General features: G+C 43.7%; 1 protein-coding gene across 6 annotated transcripts in view; it reads left to right on the top strand.

Moving 5' to 3' along the window:
* Positions 1-17,859, top strand: part of CNTN6 (contactin 6) — a 200,441-nt gene that overhangs the window by 121,535 nt on the left and 61,047 nt on the right. For all 6 annotated transcript variants that reach the window (XM_068154394.1, XM_068154390.1, XM_068154389.1 and 3 more), the window contains 3 exons: positions 954-1,157; positions 2,890-2,992; positions 15,382-15,566. In XM_068154394.1, coding sequence (XP_068010495.1) covers positions 954-1,157; positions 2,890-2,992; positions 15,382-15,566 — 492 coding nt within the window. The remainder of the gene's footprint in view (positions 1-953; positions 1,158-2,889; positions 2,993-15,381; positions 15,567-17,859) is intronic.

Here is a 17,859-nt window from a genome sequence, read left to right on the forward strand (position 1 = left end):
TTGCCTTTGCTAATTTGTGCTTCCCCAGCGGTTTGCCCTTTAAGTGACTCGTTCTTTCAACTGGCAATACTGCACTTCAGCTCTGTCAGGAAGTGGGTTACACCATAAAGGATGCATAATGGACAGGATGGACAGATGGGCAGAGTCCAAGATGATGTCATTTCACAAGTCTGAGTGTTGGGTGCTGCACTTTGGCCACAGCAACCCCATGCAGTGCTAGAGGCTGGGGACAGAGTGGCTGGAGAACAGCCAGGCAGAAAGGAACCTGGGGGTAGTGGTCGACAGCAGCTGAACATGAGCCAGGAGTGTGCCCAGGTGGCCAAGAAGGCCAACAGCATCCTGGCCTGGATCAAAAATAGTGTGGCCAGCAGGAGCAGGGATATCATTCTGCCCTGTTCTCAGCACTGGTTAAGCCACACCTTGAGTCCTGTGTCCAGTTCTGGGCTCCTCAATTTAAGAAGGACATTGAGACACTTGAACATGTCCAGAGAAGGGTAACAAAGCTGGGGAGGGGTCTGGAGCACAGCCCTGTGAGGAGAGGCTGAGGGAGCTGGAGTTGCTTAGCCTGGAGAAGAGGAGGCTCAGGGGAGATCTTATTGCTCTCTCCAACTACCTGACGGGAGGTTGTAGCCAGGTGGGGGTTGGTCTCTTCTCCCAGGCACCCAGCACCAGAACAAGAGGACACAGTCTCATGCTGTGCCAGGGGAGGTTTAGGCTGGAGGTGAGGAGAAAGTTCTTGCCAGAAAGCATAATTGGCCATTGGAATGTGCTGCCCAGGGAGGTGGTGGAGTCACTGTCCCTGGAGTTGTTCAAGAGGGGATTGGATGTGACACTTGAAGCCGTGATTTAGTTGTCAAGAGGTGCTGAGTGATAGGTTGGAGTTGATGATCTCTGAGGTCTTTTCCAGCCTTATTGATTCTCTGATTCTCTGATGTGTGTCTGGTGTTCTCTAGGCTTGTCCTACCTGTGGATCTTCAACAACAGCACCTTGCATGTTCAGGAGGACAGCCGCCGCTTTGTCTCGCAGGAGACAGGGAACCTGTACATTGCCAAAGTAGAGCCATCTGATGTGGGCAACTACACCTGCGTGGTCACCAACCCCAAAGCAGAGCAAACTGTCTGGGGACCACCAACTCCCCTCAATCTCCGCAGGGATGGTAAGTTACCCAGGGGAGCTTGGCTGAAAGCACACAGCACGATGCTAACCGCTCCGCCTCCAGTGACTGGAAACAGCCTCATGGAGGTTAAAGGCTCCCAGTAGAAATGTGTGCAGTGGGACATGGTCCCACATTTTCTGCTGGGCTGAGATGTGAGCTGTCAGGATATGGAGCAATGAGCTAAAGACATGCAAAGCAAGCAGTGCTCAATAGCATTGAAAAATGGCAAGAGAATGTCAAACGCTACGTTAATATTTTTCATCTTATGGATCCCTGTGTGGAGGCTTAAATCTGGCAGAGCTTTCTAAATTTATAATGTAGGTAGAGCTCAAACACCAAATCCAGAGAGCTGTTTCAAGCCTGAGTCATCGAGGTGAGAAACTCACCCCCACATATACAAATATCTTTCTGGCAACACTTCTAATTAAATGCTCGGAGTGGGAAAAATATACCTGGGACATCTTTACCCAGAGTTTGTTTTGTAAGTTTGCTCACCTAAATTTCAATATACCTGCAGTGTTTGCCAAGCAGTGGCAGCAATCGGTAACAGAAGTCACTCCAGAGTTATGCTCCTAGGATAAATAAAACTCCACTGTCCAGTACAGAATGATATTTCCACTGTGAAGCTGGGCTGCTTTCTGACATATTTAATTGGATCACCCAAACCAAACTCACAGTTGCACAGCTCAGAAGTTAAGAATTTGGGACTGTGAGAGTGCAAACACTTCAGATCTTTTCTATATTTTCTTCCTTCTCATCACTCTATTCTTTTTGTTTTCCCTCAAACTTGTTTTCTCAACCTCTTTATCATCTCTGGATCGAGTCCTAAATGAGCAGCCTCTAAGGCAATGGTGGAAATTCTATGTGGAATGCTAGCCATATCCCTGTTAAATATCAAGTAAGAATCAGTTAAATTTCAGTGTAGGATCTGTCCCAGGCTGATAAGAAATGATCTGCAGTTTATCAGATGTTCAGCCAGATTTTCAAAAGCAGCCATGACATCTCATTAAAGCAGGTTTTCTCAAGCCTGGAGCTCACACTTGGAGGCTTTAAAGATGTTTCCAGTGGTTTACAAGTACTTTGGACCCAGACTTCCATGATTCTCTCTTGCACCCAGGATCGTGGGATCATTTTGATGGGAAGAAACCTTTCAGATTCAAGTCCAGCCATTAACCCAGCACTGCCAGGTCACCACTAAACCTTGTCCCTCAGCACTACATCGACACAGCAGACACAATCCATTCAGTACTCCAAGAAGTCACCACTCAGTGAAGTGAGCAGTGCTAAAACCATTGCTCAGCAAGAGATCTGAACCCTAAATTATCTCTAAACCCTTAATTATATCTAAACCCACATCTACACAGCAGACACAATCCATTCAGTACTCCAAGAAGCCACCACTCAGTGAAGTGAGCAGTGCAAAACCCATTGCTCAACAAGCGATCTGAACCCTAAATTATCTCTGGAACCTTAAAGCACAAATGTAACACCCTTGCAGAACTTAAAGCCAAGCCCTTCAGCTCTCAAATGCACACAACTCAGACATCTCACCTAAGGTTGAATTCCCCCCCAGTAGGCTAAACCTTCTCCATAGACATCACTTTTTGCCTGCCACGGATAGAAGGTGAGGCTCTGCAATTATTAATGCCAGCCTTTCTTTTACACTGGAACTCTGTTGTACTAGACAGGTGTGAGGCTCAAGTGGAGTGCTAGCTGTTTTGATGTTCAACAGGTGTGATGGGGGAGTACGAGCCCAAGATTGAAGTTCGTTTGCCAGAAACAACTTACGCAGCGAAGGGCTCCTCCGTCAAACTGGAATGCTTTGCCCTTGGGAAGTAAGATTTCTGCTCTTCTATTCAAATGGGGGTTCTGCACTGCTCTGCAGTGAGAAACAGAGCTTCCCTCTAATTTGCACAGTAGATTTGTTCATTTGGTTAGTTGCTTTTGTTTTGTTTGCTTTGGGTTTGTTTGTTTTCTTTTGCTTTACTTTGTTTTGCTTTGCTGTGCTTTGTTTTGTTTTGGTTTGCTTTGTTTTGCCTCTTTTTTTTCTGTTTGCCTAGAATGTGAACTTGTGCAGCTGACTTGTTTTAACCTTGCCTTGGTTTGATTGTTCCTCTGCAATGTACTCCTAAGCAAATGAGAAAGAAAATCGTATCATGACTGAAGTTCACTTGGTTGCAGTTTGAAGGAGAGGAGGAAGGTTGGGGAAGACAGGGAAAAACCAGGCAAAGCTGTATTACAGAATCCCAGCCTGGTGGGGGTTGGAAGGGACCTCTGGAGATCATCTAGTTTAACCCCACTGCTAAAGCAGGGTCACCCATAACAACTTGTCCAGGATCACAATGTCCAAGTGGGTTTGGAATCTCTCCGGAGAAAGAGACTCCACAACCTCTCTGGGTAGTTGTCTGGTGTTTTCCTCTTGTTCAGTTAGAACCTCCTGGATTCTATTGCCCCTTGTCCTGTCACTGGGCACTACTGAAATGAGTGTGGCCCCATCCTCTTGCTGCCACTATTTAGCTCCTGATGAGAATTGAGAAGATCCCCTTCTCAATCTGTTCTTCTCCAGGTTAAACAGCATGAGATCTCTCAGCCTTTCCTCATCAAAGAAATGCCCCAATGCTTTAATCATCCACTGGAGCAGTTCCCTGTGTCTCTTGAATTGGGGAGCTCAGAACTGGACCCAGTTCACCAGATGTGGCCTCACTAGGGCAGAGCAGGGGGGGAAAAGAACCTCCATTAGCTTGCCAACAACACTCTTCTTAATGCTCCCCAGAATACCTAGAAAGTAGCATCAACCCTGAGAGGAGACCTGACTTCAAGTTGCAGCTTCCAGTGTAACTGTACATCCACATCCAATCTGCATCAAACCAGGAATGTTCTGTGTGATAAGCTGAGCGTCAAGAGCACATAGACTCTCCAGAATGAAGTTAAGATTCAAGTGGTTCTCACACCCTCTTCTCCTCTGCTTGGGAGTCCTGGGAAGCACCAAACATAGCCCTTCCACCTGGAAATCTCCAGCTCTCTTAGCTTTGCAGTAGCCTATATATTTCCTGTGCTGCTTGCAGTGTTGCATGCACCTCCAGAATCAGAGAATCATAGAATTGTCTGGGTTGGAAGGGACCTCAAGCATCATCCAGTTCCAACCCCCCTGCCATGGCCAGGGACACCTCACACTACAGCAGGTTGCTCACAGCCACATCCAGCCTGGCTGCAAACACCTCCAGGCAGGAGGCTTCCACCACCTCCCTGGGCAACCTGTGCCAGGCTCTCACCACCCTCATGGGGAACAACTTCTTCCTAACATCCAATCTCAATCTACCCATTTCTAGTTTTGTTCCATTCCCCCCAGGTCCTATCACTCCCTGACACCCTCATAAGTCCCTCCTCAGCTTTCTTGTAGCCCCCTTCAGATCCTGGAAGGCCACAATTAGATCTCCCTGGAACCTTCTCCTTTCCAGACTGAACAACCCCAACTCCCTCAGTCTGTCCTGATAGCAGAGCAGCTCCAGCCCTCTCCTCATCCTCGTGGCCCTTCTCTGGACACCTTCAGGCACCTCCAGATCCTTCCTGTAATAGAGGCTCCAGAACTGGACACAGTACTCTAGGTGGGGTCTCACCAGAGTGGAGGAGAGGGGGAGAATCACCTCCCTCGACCTGCTGGTGGTGCTTCTCTTGCTGCAGCCCAGGATGTGATTGGCTTTCTGGGAAGCCCCAGAGTATCCAAACAGCAAGGGCTGCTCTGCATTCAAAGGGCAGATGGTTAACTGATTAAGTGTAACCAACCAACAAAACCTAGTCCTCCCAGTGAGCATCCACTGTTCCCTGCAAAAGCTAAAATAACCGTAGATAAAGCCAGAATAACCTTAGATTGTTGACCTCTATTTAGTTTAAGTTTCTTTTGACAATCTGTTTTAAGGCTGTAAGCTTTTAAACTGTTTAGAGCTTTCCCAGAGGTTAAAAGCCTGACTCACAGACAACACAAATTAATCAAACGTTCCTCTGGAACCTATGCTAGGAAGAAAAAGAAAACAACAACAACAAGAACCAAAAAAAGGCAAATAAAAAGTTAATAAGCTAGGAAATGGCCTTCCCTTTTAGATTAAACTTTTATATAAACTAATCTTAGGGCTAATTTTTATTTAAAGGTGAAGAATATTCCCCCAGAGTCACAATCACAGGTGCGTGCAATTGGTTTTAACCCCAAACAAGGACCAGGCTGATTTTTTTCCTTTCTTTTCCAAACACTATTGAGCTGCTTCTCTTTAAATACCTCCTTAATTGTGAGTGAGTCAGTGCAGGATTTACATTTCAAGTTGTCATTTCATATTTCCATCTGTTGCATGGGAAGCCATTAACAGTAACACACTGACTGCAGAAAAGCATCTCACAAATTAAAGGTTAGAGGCAAAACTAGGCTGCCTTGCTGAAAGGGTGAAGGTTGGTCATGGTAACTTGGCCCATGGGTTTGGCCAGTTGAAGAACAACTTCAGGAAGGGGAAAAAAAAAGGTGGACTGAAAGGTCTTATTGATAATAAAATCCTTCAGTGAGCATAACACTTTCTATCCTGTGCTTAGAAAGTGGCATGGCTGAGAGGGTTAATGCAGCTTTAATATATGTTTTATTATTGTTATTATTATCATAGAATCATAGAATTGTTACAGTTGGAAGGGACCCCAATGATCATCTAGTTTCAACCCCGCTGCCATGGGCAGGGACCCCTCACACTACAGCATGTTCCTCACAGCCACATCCAGCCCGGCTGCAAAAACCTCCAGGGATGAGGCTTCCACCACCTCCCTGGACACCTCCCTTATCTCTCTAGAGAGGTTGCAATGAGGTTGAATTTGGCTTTTTCTCCCAAGTAACTAACAACAGGACAAGTGGAAATAGCCTCAAGTTAAACCAGAGGAGGTTTAAATTCAATATTAATAAGAATGTCTTTACTGCAAGAGTGCTCAGGCATTGGAAAAGGCTGCCCAGGGTGATGGTGGAGTCACCACCCCTAGAGGTGTTCAAAAACCAAGTAGATGTGGTCCTTCAGGATATGGACTAGTAGTCATGGAGGTGTTGGTTAGGTGGTTGAACTTGGTCTTTTCCAACCTAAATGATTCTAAGATTATGAAATCATTAGGGTTGGAAAAGACCTCCAAGATCATTGAGTCTAGCCATCAAATATCATTGAGTCTAGCCATCAACCCAACACTACCATGGCCACTAAACCATGTCTTTTTTATATGTGAGACTGAAGTTGAAAACAGTGTTGCCATACTTAAGTGGAGGCATACTGCATAAATAAACAGGCTGTGATGCATGGGCAGAAACCTCTCTCCCCCTCTCTGGAGATATTCAAAACTCACCGGGATGCACTCCTGTGTAATCTGGTGTAGGTGATCCTGCTCTGGCAGGGGGGTTGGGCTGGATGAGCTTTCAAGGTCCCTTCCAGCCCCTGAAATTCTATGATACTGTGAAACCCATTCTTCACTCATAGTTTTATATCATGCTGCTAATGTACATCTAGTCTAGGTCATGTCTGAGAGATGCTGCTTGTGAGCAGAGTGTGTTTGTGAGCAAAGTTTTTTAGGCTAGATTCTTTTGGATAAATGCAGTTCTCATACAGAACTGTACTGTTTTCAGGCTGCTTTTCTTCCCCAAGCAGAGCCTTGAGCCACTTTTCACTAACACATCAAGTGGAGGGAAAAAGCTTTATTTCAGAGCTGGCATTTGTGTGTGAATAAAACAAGGTAGAAACAGATTGCAGGTGAGATACTCTTAACTCATTAGATAAGGCCAGATTTCTAAAGGCATGTAGGTGATTAGTGGTATTGTTCAAAGCTTGAAGTTTCCTACCTCCAGCTGCTGCCCATTGTAGTCTGGCACATACAAATGCAGCAACGTGGCCATCTGCACCTTTGGATGCTTAAATTCCACTAAAACTCTAGCCCCTGCTATTGTCTGTTTGTGTTAAAATCAATTCTGCCCAACATTTGTTGAGCTATACCTCTGATCCGCCACAAGCACTAATGGTGATTATCTCTCTTGGATTTCAAAACTGCTTTCCCATTATCCATAATTTTCTATATTCATACTGTTAGTCCAGTGGCTCAGACAATGCTGGCAGCTGCTACTGCTTCTGCGCTATGAATAACAGAAATCTTTCACATCTAAGGCAGATTATAGGCAGCCTGCTGGGGTTTTGGGCTCCAGAAGTCCTAAATGAAAGCACTTCTCACAGTATTTAGAGAAATAGCATCTCTTTGCTGTATGGAACAGCAAATCATACCTATTGGACTTTGCTCAGAATGTAGTTCAACATTTAGAATGTGAGTACAAGAGGCCACACTTGTGGCTGAGTTTTAAGGTGCTTTTTTTTTTTTTACTTCAGGGAACTCAAAGCAACCTACGAAGTCCTCCCTTGGCCAGGCTGTGGGGCAGGCAGGGGTAGGTGTATTCCACATAGCTCTGTTGCAAAGACCTTTTTGAGTTGAGAGCTGGGGCTGTTCAGTCTGGAGAAAAGAAGGCTTCAGGGAGACCTCACAGCAGCCTTCCAATACCTGAAGGGGGCTACAAGAAAACTGAGAGGGGATTTTTCACAAGGGCTTGTAGTGACAGGATGAGAAAGAATGGATTGAAGCTTGAAGAGGTGAAGTTTAAACTGGATGTTAAGAAGTAATTCTTTACAATGAGGGTGCTGAGACACTGGAATAGGCTGTTCAGGGATGTCATAGATGCTCCCTCCCTGGAGGTGTTCATAGCCAGTTTGGATGAGGCCGTGGGGGTTGATCTCTTCTCTCAGGCAACCAGCACCAAAACAAGAGGACACAGTCTCAAGCTGTGTCAGGGGAGGTTTAGGCTGGATGGTAGGAAGAAGTTCTTCCCAGAAAAAGAGATTGGCCATTGGAATGTGCTGCCCAGGGAGGTGGTGGAGTCGCCATCACTGGAGGTGTTTAAGAAGAGCCTGGATGGGGCACTTAGTGCCATGGTTTAGTTGATTAGATGGTGCTAGATGATAGGTTGGGCCCGATGATCTCGAAGGTCTTTTCCAACCTGGTTAATTCTATTCTATTCTATTCTATTCTATTCTATTCTATTCTATTCTATTCTATTCTATTCTATTCTATTCTATTCTATTCTATTCTATTCTATTCTATTCTATTCTATTCTATTCATGTCCCTGGGCTAGGTCCCTGCCCATGGCAGGGAGTTGGAACTGGATGTTTTTTAAGGTGTCTTTCAACCCAAACCATTCTATGATTCCATCATTTTAGATGAAAATATCATAAGTGATTCTCAAAAATGGTCTCCCAGACCAAACTCTTTTCTTCTGCACCTTACTACTTAATTCCTAAAAGCAGGAAAACTGAAATCTGCACTAGCAGCCTGCCTATTGTAAACACTGCAGCCTGTGGCAGTTGAAGAGAGGAGATGAGGCTCTGTGTTCTGCACTAATATTCATTATGCTGACAGTATTTAATGCTATGCCAGTATTAAAAGTCCTGCTTTGGATCAAGCTGTATTAATCATGCCATACATCTGAATTATTGTTCACCAGGTCTTTGAGAGGACTGAGCACTGTGGAAGGAGTTATGTTCAGCTGAGTTACTGTGCTGCTTTCTCCAGATTTCCTCCAAAACAACTTTTTTCCTTTTCTTTCTTCCTTTTTTTCTTCTTTTTTCTTTTTTTCTTTTTTCTCCTTCCTTTTATTTAACTTTTTGCTTCTTCCTTTATCCTTCATTCTTTTTTGTCTTTTTTTTTTCTTTTTCTTCCTTTTTTTTCTTTTTCTTCCTTTTTTTTCTTCTTCCTCCTTTTTTCCCCTCTTCCTTTTTTATTTTTCTTCTTCCTCCTTTTGGTCTTTTTTTCTTCTTCCTTTTTTTTTCTTCCTTTTTTCCTCTTTTGCTTCTTCCCTTTTTCATCTTTTTTTCCCTTTTTCTTCTTTTTCTTCTTCCTTTTTTATTATTTTTCTTCTTCCTCTTTTATTTTTTCTTCCTTTTTATTTTTTTTCTCTTTTTTGGTTTTTTTCCCTTAATTTTGTTTTTTTTTTTCCCCTTCCTTTTTGTCTTTTTTTTTTTTTTCTTCTTCTTCCCTTTTCCTTTTTTCCTTCTTTTTTTTTTTTCCTTTCTTTTTCTTTTTCTTTTTCTTCATTTTTTTATCTTTTTTTTCTTCCTTTTTTTTTTTTTTTTCCCTTCTGTTGCATAAACAAGAATGAAAATAAGCAAAGCAGTTTCCCTGTCTGGTGCACACATTCATTAAACTGCGTCTGTGGTTTACATTCTTCTTCATTCTCTTCTCAAAGATAGGGAAATAATCTGTTTGGAAACCCTGCAGATGGGCCCCTGCCAGCTGAGGTTGTAAAGAGCATATGTGAATAATATAAACCAGGATTTCTTTCCACCCAGAATAATCATATTATTTTTTTTTCATAGGAAGCCCTGAAATATTCCAGTAAATGCATTCAGGGAAGGGTTTTTCTAGAGGCTGTTAGTATAAGGAGATAATCACATGGCTACAAGGGGCTTCCAAATAACCATCTTTACTCAATTTACAGGAGAACAGTAGGCTTCACGTCTTCATTAGTTGGCTATTCTAGTTTATTTACAAGGAGGTTATGTAGGAGTCTGTAAAGGGATTAATTATGTTATTCTAAAACCACGTACATGTGAAGGCTTTCTGCCACCACAAGGGAAATTTGCTGCTTTCAGTGTTCCTTCTTGAAAAGCTAATGCCTTAAGATTTCTTCTTTGAGGGGTGAGCAAGCAGCTCTGAAAGATCCTCTCTTACAGCAGTTAAGGTGAGTGGCTTTTGAGCACAGGAGAATGAGGCACCACGATAGGTTTCAGGGAACTTTGCCGCCGTTTCCCAAGTCATACATCAGGGTGGTTAGAAGCCTGAGCGCTTTAATTATGATGCCCCTTGAATCCTAAATCTTCCTTGCGTCAGCAGTTGATGCGGACATGATAGCACCTTTCAAGCCTCGGCTTTGTCTGATTTGTTTAACTAGCCGCGGGCTTCATTACCAAAGCTGTAGATTTACTTTTATTGTGAAGTGCCCTCAGTTGCATAGGACGAAAGATGAGGCAGGGATGCAATGCATCATCTGGCTGCTGAGTCTCTTCCGCAGAAAGGTGGAAGCTTCATCTTGGTGCTGGCTGTAATGCTGCAGACAAATTAATTTCATGTTCAGTGTGACAAGGCTTGTCACCAACCCAAAAATATTTTTCCAGTGCCTTTTCTTTCTCAGTTAGTAACTTATGGTTTTGTGATTCAGCTGTGCCTGGATGGTTGAAAATAAATTACATTAATACTCCTTGATGCTCTGAAGTTTTCAAATAAACTCTGGATTTATGTACAAAGACACTCTCATATTTATGCACCATTTTCTTCTTTACTCAGGTGAAAGCAAGGCTTTGTCTGTGAGGGGTAATAAATTTGAGAAGGGTACTCATTGGTTCTTTATATATTCAGAAAAGTTTTTAGACCCCAGCAGTTCCCTATTTTAACCTTTTTATGTGTCCAGAGAAGGGCAACAAAGCTGGGGAGGGGTTTGGAACACAAGCCCTATGAGGAGAGGCTGAGGGAGCTGGGGTTGCTTAGCCTGGAGAAGAGGAGGCTCAGGGGTGACCTTATTGCTCTCTACAACTACCTTAAGGGAGGTTGTAGACAGGTGGAGGTTGGTCTCTTCTCCCAGGCAACCAGCACCAGTACAAGACAACACAGTCTCAGGCTGCGTTAGGGGAGGTTTAGGCTGGATGTTAGGAAGAAGTTCTCTACAGAGAGAGTGATTGCCCATTGGAATGTGCTGCCCGGGGAGGTGGTGGAGTCACCATTACTGGAGGTGTTCAGGAGGAGACTTGATAGGGTGCTTGGTGTCATGGGTTAGTTGATTATGTGAGTTGGATTAATTGATAGGTTGGACACGATGATCTTGGAGGTCTCTTCCAACCTGGTCTGGTCTATTCTATTCTATTCTATTCTATTCTATTCTATTCTATTCTATTCTATTCTAGTGTATTCTATTCTAGTGTATTCTATTCTATTCTATTCTGCTAGTGACTCAGTGGAAAAGACCCAGCCCAGTTGCAGGATCACCCAAAACGTGCATCAGAAGGCATTAGTAGCAATGTTAGATACTGACCTTCAATAGACTATGATTATTCAACACAGTCCTATAAAAACACACAGGATTATCTTTATTAAACTAGGTTTCATATATATTTACCTAGGCCTAAAGGACAGTTTCATTTCTGAAAGCATCAACTTGTCAAATAAATAATTCCTTATAAAAAGAAACTTCATAAAAGTAAATTTTTAAGCTTTATATATATTTACCTGGGCTTTATATTCATTTACTGGGCTTTATATGTATTCACTATGCTTTATGTAAACTGGGCTCTCTATATGTTTACCTAGGCCTAAAGGAGAGTTTCACTTCTGAAAGCATCAACTTGTCAGATAAATGATTCCTTCTAAAAAGAAACTTCATAAAAGTAAATTTTTAGGCTTTAGATATATTTACCTGGGCTTTATATGTATTTACTAGGTTTTATATAAACTAGGCTCTCTCTCTATACATATATTTACCTAGACCTAAAGGACAGTTTCACTTCTGAAAGCATCAACTTGTCAGGTAAATAATTCCTTATAAAAAAGGAAACTTCATGAAAGTAAATTTTTACATTTAATTTCATAGAGGTTTGTTTTGTGGTGGTTTATGTAGCCTGTAGGATGAGTTGCTGTTAAGGGCTGTTGGTTATAAAAAATAAACATCAGAAGGGGGTGAAAGCAGCCCCAAACCTCCTGCCTTCTGCAAAATACAGTGACTGAAGATGCTGGAAAGCCTGTGACAATGGTCAGCAAATTCAGTGAAGAAATGCAAATCTTCTCCAGCTGCTCTGGCAGGAGGGTTGGACTAGATGATCTTTGGAGGTCCCTTCCAGCCCCTGAAATTCTGTGGTTCTGTGAAATTCTGTGAGTGTGTGACAGCAAAGGTCCTTCTCGGGGCTGATGGCACATGGCTGAGCTCGGTTTAACCTACAGTCAGGCTGATGTGGAGCTGCCGTCCTGATAAATGAATTCCCTCTGCTGATCAAACTAGGTCACCCGGTGCAAGGCTCCCCTGGCAGGAGAACAAAGTGCTGTTAAGTATTTATTGCAATTAGGAGTTTAAATGCAGTGAAGCTGATGAACCAAACACTGAAGGGTTTATGCCATCCCGCTCCAGTTACCGTCAGAGGGAGGGAGTGTCAAACATCCTTGTGTTTGGCCAAAAATGAGGTAAACTTGCCTTGAAACATCTTCAGCTCACAGCTTGGTAAACTTGATTTGCCAGGCTGACAGAAGGGGCCTGCTTCCACAGAGCCCTGCCTCTGGCCTTGGTGTCAGTGCTGACCTCCCTTACTCATCAACAGTCAGCACCAAGAGCAAACAAACGGCTGATAGATTAGGAGATATTTCACTGAAGGATTTTAAGATAGCAGAGCACGAACGAAAGCATCTAATTGTTGTTTTGCTTCTCCTGTATGGCTGTTAGCTTCCTTTAATCTCTTTGAAACAAGGAAACAATCCAGAAGAGATGCCTTTAAGTAGCACAATGCTTCTGGCAGTGAATGCACTGCAGGCTTCTGCTATAGGGTAGATTTTTACTCCCTGTTCAATAGCATGGTGCTTTTAAAGCCAGCCCTGCTCTCCTTGGTGCCATCAAAAGTTTGCATCCATCTACAGCAGGACTGCAAAACACCCCCGGCTGCTTTCCTGGTGAGAGCCCAGCAATGGTGGGATGGAGCTGTGCTGCACTAGAGCTGCACTTCCTTAAAATAACTGAAAATCACAGAATCATTTGGGTTGAAAACGACCTCTAAGACCCTCAAGTCCAACCATCAACCCAACACCACTGTGGCCATTAAACCATGTCCTGAAGCACCACATCTACACACTTCTTGAACACCTCCAAGGATGGTGACTCCACCACCTCCCTGGGAAGCCTATTCCAATGTCTGGCCAGTCTTCCAGTAAAGAAATTCTTCTTAACATCCAACCCAAATGCAAACTTGAGGCCATTTCCTCTTGTCCTATCACTTGCCAGGTGGGAGAAGATACCAAGCCCCCACCTTGCAGACTCCTTTCAGATCGTTGTAGAGAGCAATGAAGTCTCCTCTCAACATCCTTTTCTCCAGGCTTAAACAAACCTAGTTCCCCCAGCTGCTTCTCACAAGACTTTCTGTCCAGAAACTTCATAAACTTTGTTGCCTGTACATGAATTATATCATGTAAGATTGGTGGAGGAGTTGGTAGCCTTTAACAGACCACAAGAAAAAGAGAGAAACCCTTTAAAGTTCTTAATAAAGAATAATATCAAGGAAGTTTGCATCTGAAATATGTTGTAGCTTCATAGTGAAGCTGTAAATTGTCCTGTACTGAATCTATTTGTTGGTTTATATAATCATAGACTGGTTTGGGTTGGAAGGGACCTTCAAAGGTCATCTAGTCCAAAGCCCTTTGCAGTCAGCAGGGACATCTGTGACTTGAGCAGGTTGCTCAGAGCCCCAGGCATCTTGGCCTGGAGTGGTTCAGGGATGGGGTCCTGTCACATTTCTGGGCAACCTAGGCCAGTGTCTCATCATCCTCACAGCAAAAAAAAATTTCTCCTCATTTTGTTTTTGAAGTGAATCTGTTAACACCTGCCCAGATGTTCAATACATGTCTGTGCTGAGCACTTCCACTTCTCCTAGGTCATGTTTTTTCTGGCTTTGAGTGAACAGAGAGAGTGATTTGCCATTGGAATGTGCTGGCCAGGGAGGTGGTGGAGTCCCTGGAGGTCTTCAAGAAGAGACTGGATGAGGCATTTAGTGCCATGGTCTGGTTGATTGGATAGGGCTGGGTGATAGGTTGGACTGGATGATCTTGGAGGTCTCTTCCAACCTGGCTGATTCTATGATTTTATGAATTGGCAAATGTCATAGAATCATGGAATCACTTCAATTGGAAAAGACCTTTAATATTGTCAGGTCCAACCATTATCTAACTCCATCAGCCTGGTGCTAAATAGCCACAAAATGCAGAAATCTGGCCTAAATTTACCTGTGTTAGGTAGTTCATCCATTCTGTATTTGTGACCTGATTGCCTTGGTCAATAAACAAGGCTTTGAACCAGAGACCTAAATAATTGAAGGCATGTGCTGTTACAAGCCCTGCTAAAAAGGAATGAATATTTGTAAGTCAGTGCTGCAGGCTAGAGGCCTTGAGGACTGGCAGACAAGGGCAATGTGCACTTCTAATTTCCATCCAAGTTGTATTTTCAAGTTCAGTACCAAGGATTTGCTGCTGATCTTACTTCTGCCGGCAAAGAAGTCAGCATTTAGCCAAAGCCTCTGTACAAAGCTGTTCCAAACATCTCTTCTGCTTAGAAAAAGCAGCTTACTCGTGTTTGCAGAAACAGAAAGCAACTGTGAAATCCAAGGCTATTAATATTTCAAAGTGTTTTGGTGACATAATAGATCAGGAGAGTGAGGCTTGTATGGTTTGTGCTCTTGCCAGGAATCCAAGAAGTATTTTTAGCTGCCTTCACACTTGACTGTTGCTTTTTGTTTGTTGTTGCATGGAATACATTGATCCAAATCTAAATTAAAGTGATAGGGAGCTACAAGAACTTGAAACAAGAAATATTCTCTTTAGTCACTATCTCCTGTCAGCCTCAATGTCTCCTGCTTTCCACTCCTTTGTTCAGCTCCCTGTCTGCCCTCCTCTACACTGGCTCTCTTTCTTTTTATACCTAGATTTAGTAGTATTTTTAAGTACTTTGAATTCTTGTCCAATGCTTTCTATTTTGAGATGTGAAAATACCTCCAATGCTCCAGGGAATTTGTTTGCTGTGAAAACCAGTTGCCAATCCAGTGCTCCTATGCTGTCTCTTTGGATTTCCAAAGTGCTTCCTTCAATGTCACAGTGTTTAGAAGAAGATTTGAGCCCTAAGTAAGCGTTTTGGTGGGGAAAATCCAAACTGGCTTGAGAAGCAATCAGAGAATCAAGTGAGGGCCTCATCCCACTTCTGAACTGGTGCCTCTAAATAAATTGGACAGGTTATAGAACCTCAGTCATGAACCTCTGTATGTTGTGCTTAGAAACAGAGATGATTTCTGCTTTTAAGAGTTCTGTGAAAGGATTTCATGTTACCTTTTTCTTCTGCTATAACAATTGCTCTCTCTTTATCTCTAATGCAACGTGATTATTCAGTCCTGTCCCTAGTATTAGCTGGAAGAGGTCTGATGGAAGCTCCTTGCCAAAGAAAATTGAAGCCAACAAAACCCAAGGAGTTCTTGAGATCCCAGATATCCAGCAAGAAGATGAAGGCTCTTATGAGTGCATTGCAGGAAACATTCGAGGTAGAAACACTGCAAGAGGTCAATTATTTGTCTACGGTAAGGAAATCAGTTAATCTCTTCATTTATTTCTCTTTGCAGGGCATGATGGGGTTCAGCTGTAGTTTGTAGATGAAGTCTATTAGCCCCTTACTGGAGATATGAAATATAGTTCAGGTTAAGCTGGTTAAAAAATGATGGGAGGTCTGCAGTGACCTTCACTGAATTCCATCCTCAGCAAATAAAGATATTTTGCATTAAAACTCAGATTGAAAACGTGGGCTGTGCCGTGATGAAGTTGTAAAGGTTAATGTGAGGCAGAAAGAAATCCCTGGTACATTTACATGAAACATTAAGGGCAGGCAAAAAGATTTACTCTCAACAGCTCACAGCAGCATAAAGCTGTGCTGCCCTACATGCAGATCAGAGAAGGATTCATGAGGTTTTGGTTCATGTGAGTGGAAGATTATTTCACCTCCTATTCCAGCTGAACTCTATTGCTCCATAAGCAGATGAGGGCGAAGCAGGGGAAACTCATTCCACTGCCTCCCTCTCCTTCCTCCTTGTCAGAAGATGAAGAATGATATTTCAGTGAGACTGTTCCCCTTGTGCTTTTTCCTTTCTCACATGCATGGATTTCTTGTGATCCAAGTCGCACATGAGGGTCAGCCAAGGTGAACTGTGTGCTCTTTAGTCTCATTGCTAATAACCAGGGAAAGCAACGTATTTTGATATGGGTAAGAGGGAAGATCTTTCCTTTACCTCATAAATCTCTCAAAATAGAAGGACCCTCCCCCCCCAAAAGAAGAACAGCAAATATAGGAGTGAGAAATCTATTATGGAAAGCTAGACAGAGCCTCCAGTTAAAGAATCTTAGAATCATTTTGGTTGGAATGGACCTTTATGATGATCATGTCCAACTGTTAACCCAGCCCTGGCAGGTCATCACAAAGCCATGTCCCTCAGCATCACATCTTTGTGGATTTTAAACACCTTCAGGGATGGGGACTCCACCACTGCCCTGGGCAGCCCCTTTCATGGTTTTCCAATCCTTTCCATGAAGAATTTTTTTCCTCTGGCCCAGCTTGAGGCTGTTTCCTCTTGTCCTGCCCCTTGCTACATGGGAGAAGAGACTAGCCCCCACCTGCCTCCAGTCTTCTTTTGGGGGCTTTTAGAGAAGCAGGCTTTCCCTGAGCCTCCTTTTCTCCAGGCTTAACAACCCCTGTTCCCTCAGCACAAACACTAGACCCTTCATTGCTCTTCCTTGGATATGCTCCAGCACCAAAATGTCCTTTGTGTAGTGGGGGACTCAAAGCTGAATCCAGTGTTAGAGTTGTGGCCTCACCAGTGCTGAGTACAGGAGGAGAATCTTAGGATCACAGGATCAGAGGATGTCAGGGTTTGGAAGGGACCCAAAGAGATCATCCAGTCCAACCCCCCTGCCAGAACAGGACCAGAGAATGTAGCTCAGGTGACACAGGAACACATCCAGATGGGCCTTGAAAGTCTCCAGAGAAGGAGACTCCACAACCTCTCTGGGCAGCCTGTTCCTGTGCCTTGTGATCCTCACAGCAAAGTTCTCCCTTGTGCTGAGGTGGAACCTCCTGTGCTGCAGCTTACATCTGTTGCTCCTTGTCTTATCCCAGGAAGCAAGTGAGCAGAGCCTATTCCCTCCCTCTTGACCCCCAGCCCTCAGAGATTTATCAACATTTATTAAATCCCCTCTCAGTCTCCTCTTTTCCAGACTGAAAAGCCCCAGGTCCCTCAGATATTTATAAACATTTATTAGATCCCCTCTGAATCTTCTCTTCTCCAGACTAAAAAGCCCCAGCCACTTCCCTGGTCCTGCTGACCCTGTTACTGCTGATCCAAGCCAGGCTGCTGCTGGCTTTTTTTTGGCCACCGGGGCAGCTGCTAGCTCATGTTTAGCTGACAGTCAAACAATAACCCCAAGTCCTTTGCCACCAGGTATCTTTGGAGAGGACCTTGGCATGTGCTTTATTAGAATAGAATAGAATAGAATAGAATAGAATAGAATAGAATAGACCAGACCATGTTGGAAGAGACCTTCAAGATCATTGTGTCCAACCTATCATGCAACACCACCTAATCAACTAAACCATGGCACCAAGCACCCCATCAAGTCTCCTCCTAAACACCTCCAATGATGGTGACTCTACCACCTCCCCAGGCAGCCCATTCCAATGGGCAATAACTCTCTCTGTGTAGAAATTCTTCCTATCATCTAACCTAAACCTCCCCTGGCACAGCTTGAGACTGTGTCCTCTTGTTCTGGTGCCAGTTGCCTGGGAGAAGAGACTGACCTCTGCCTGTCCACAACCTCCCTTCAGGT

This window comes from Melanerpes formicivorus, unplaced genomic scaffold (assembly GCF_026170545.1).
Source record: "Melanerpes formicivorus ecotype bairdi unplaced genomic scaffold, bMelFor1.0.p_v2 SCAF_28, whole genome shotgun sequence".
Classification (NCBI taxonomy): Eukaryota; Metazoa; Chordata; class Aves; order Piciformes; family Picidae; genus Melanerpes; species Melanerpes formicivorus.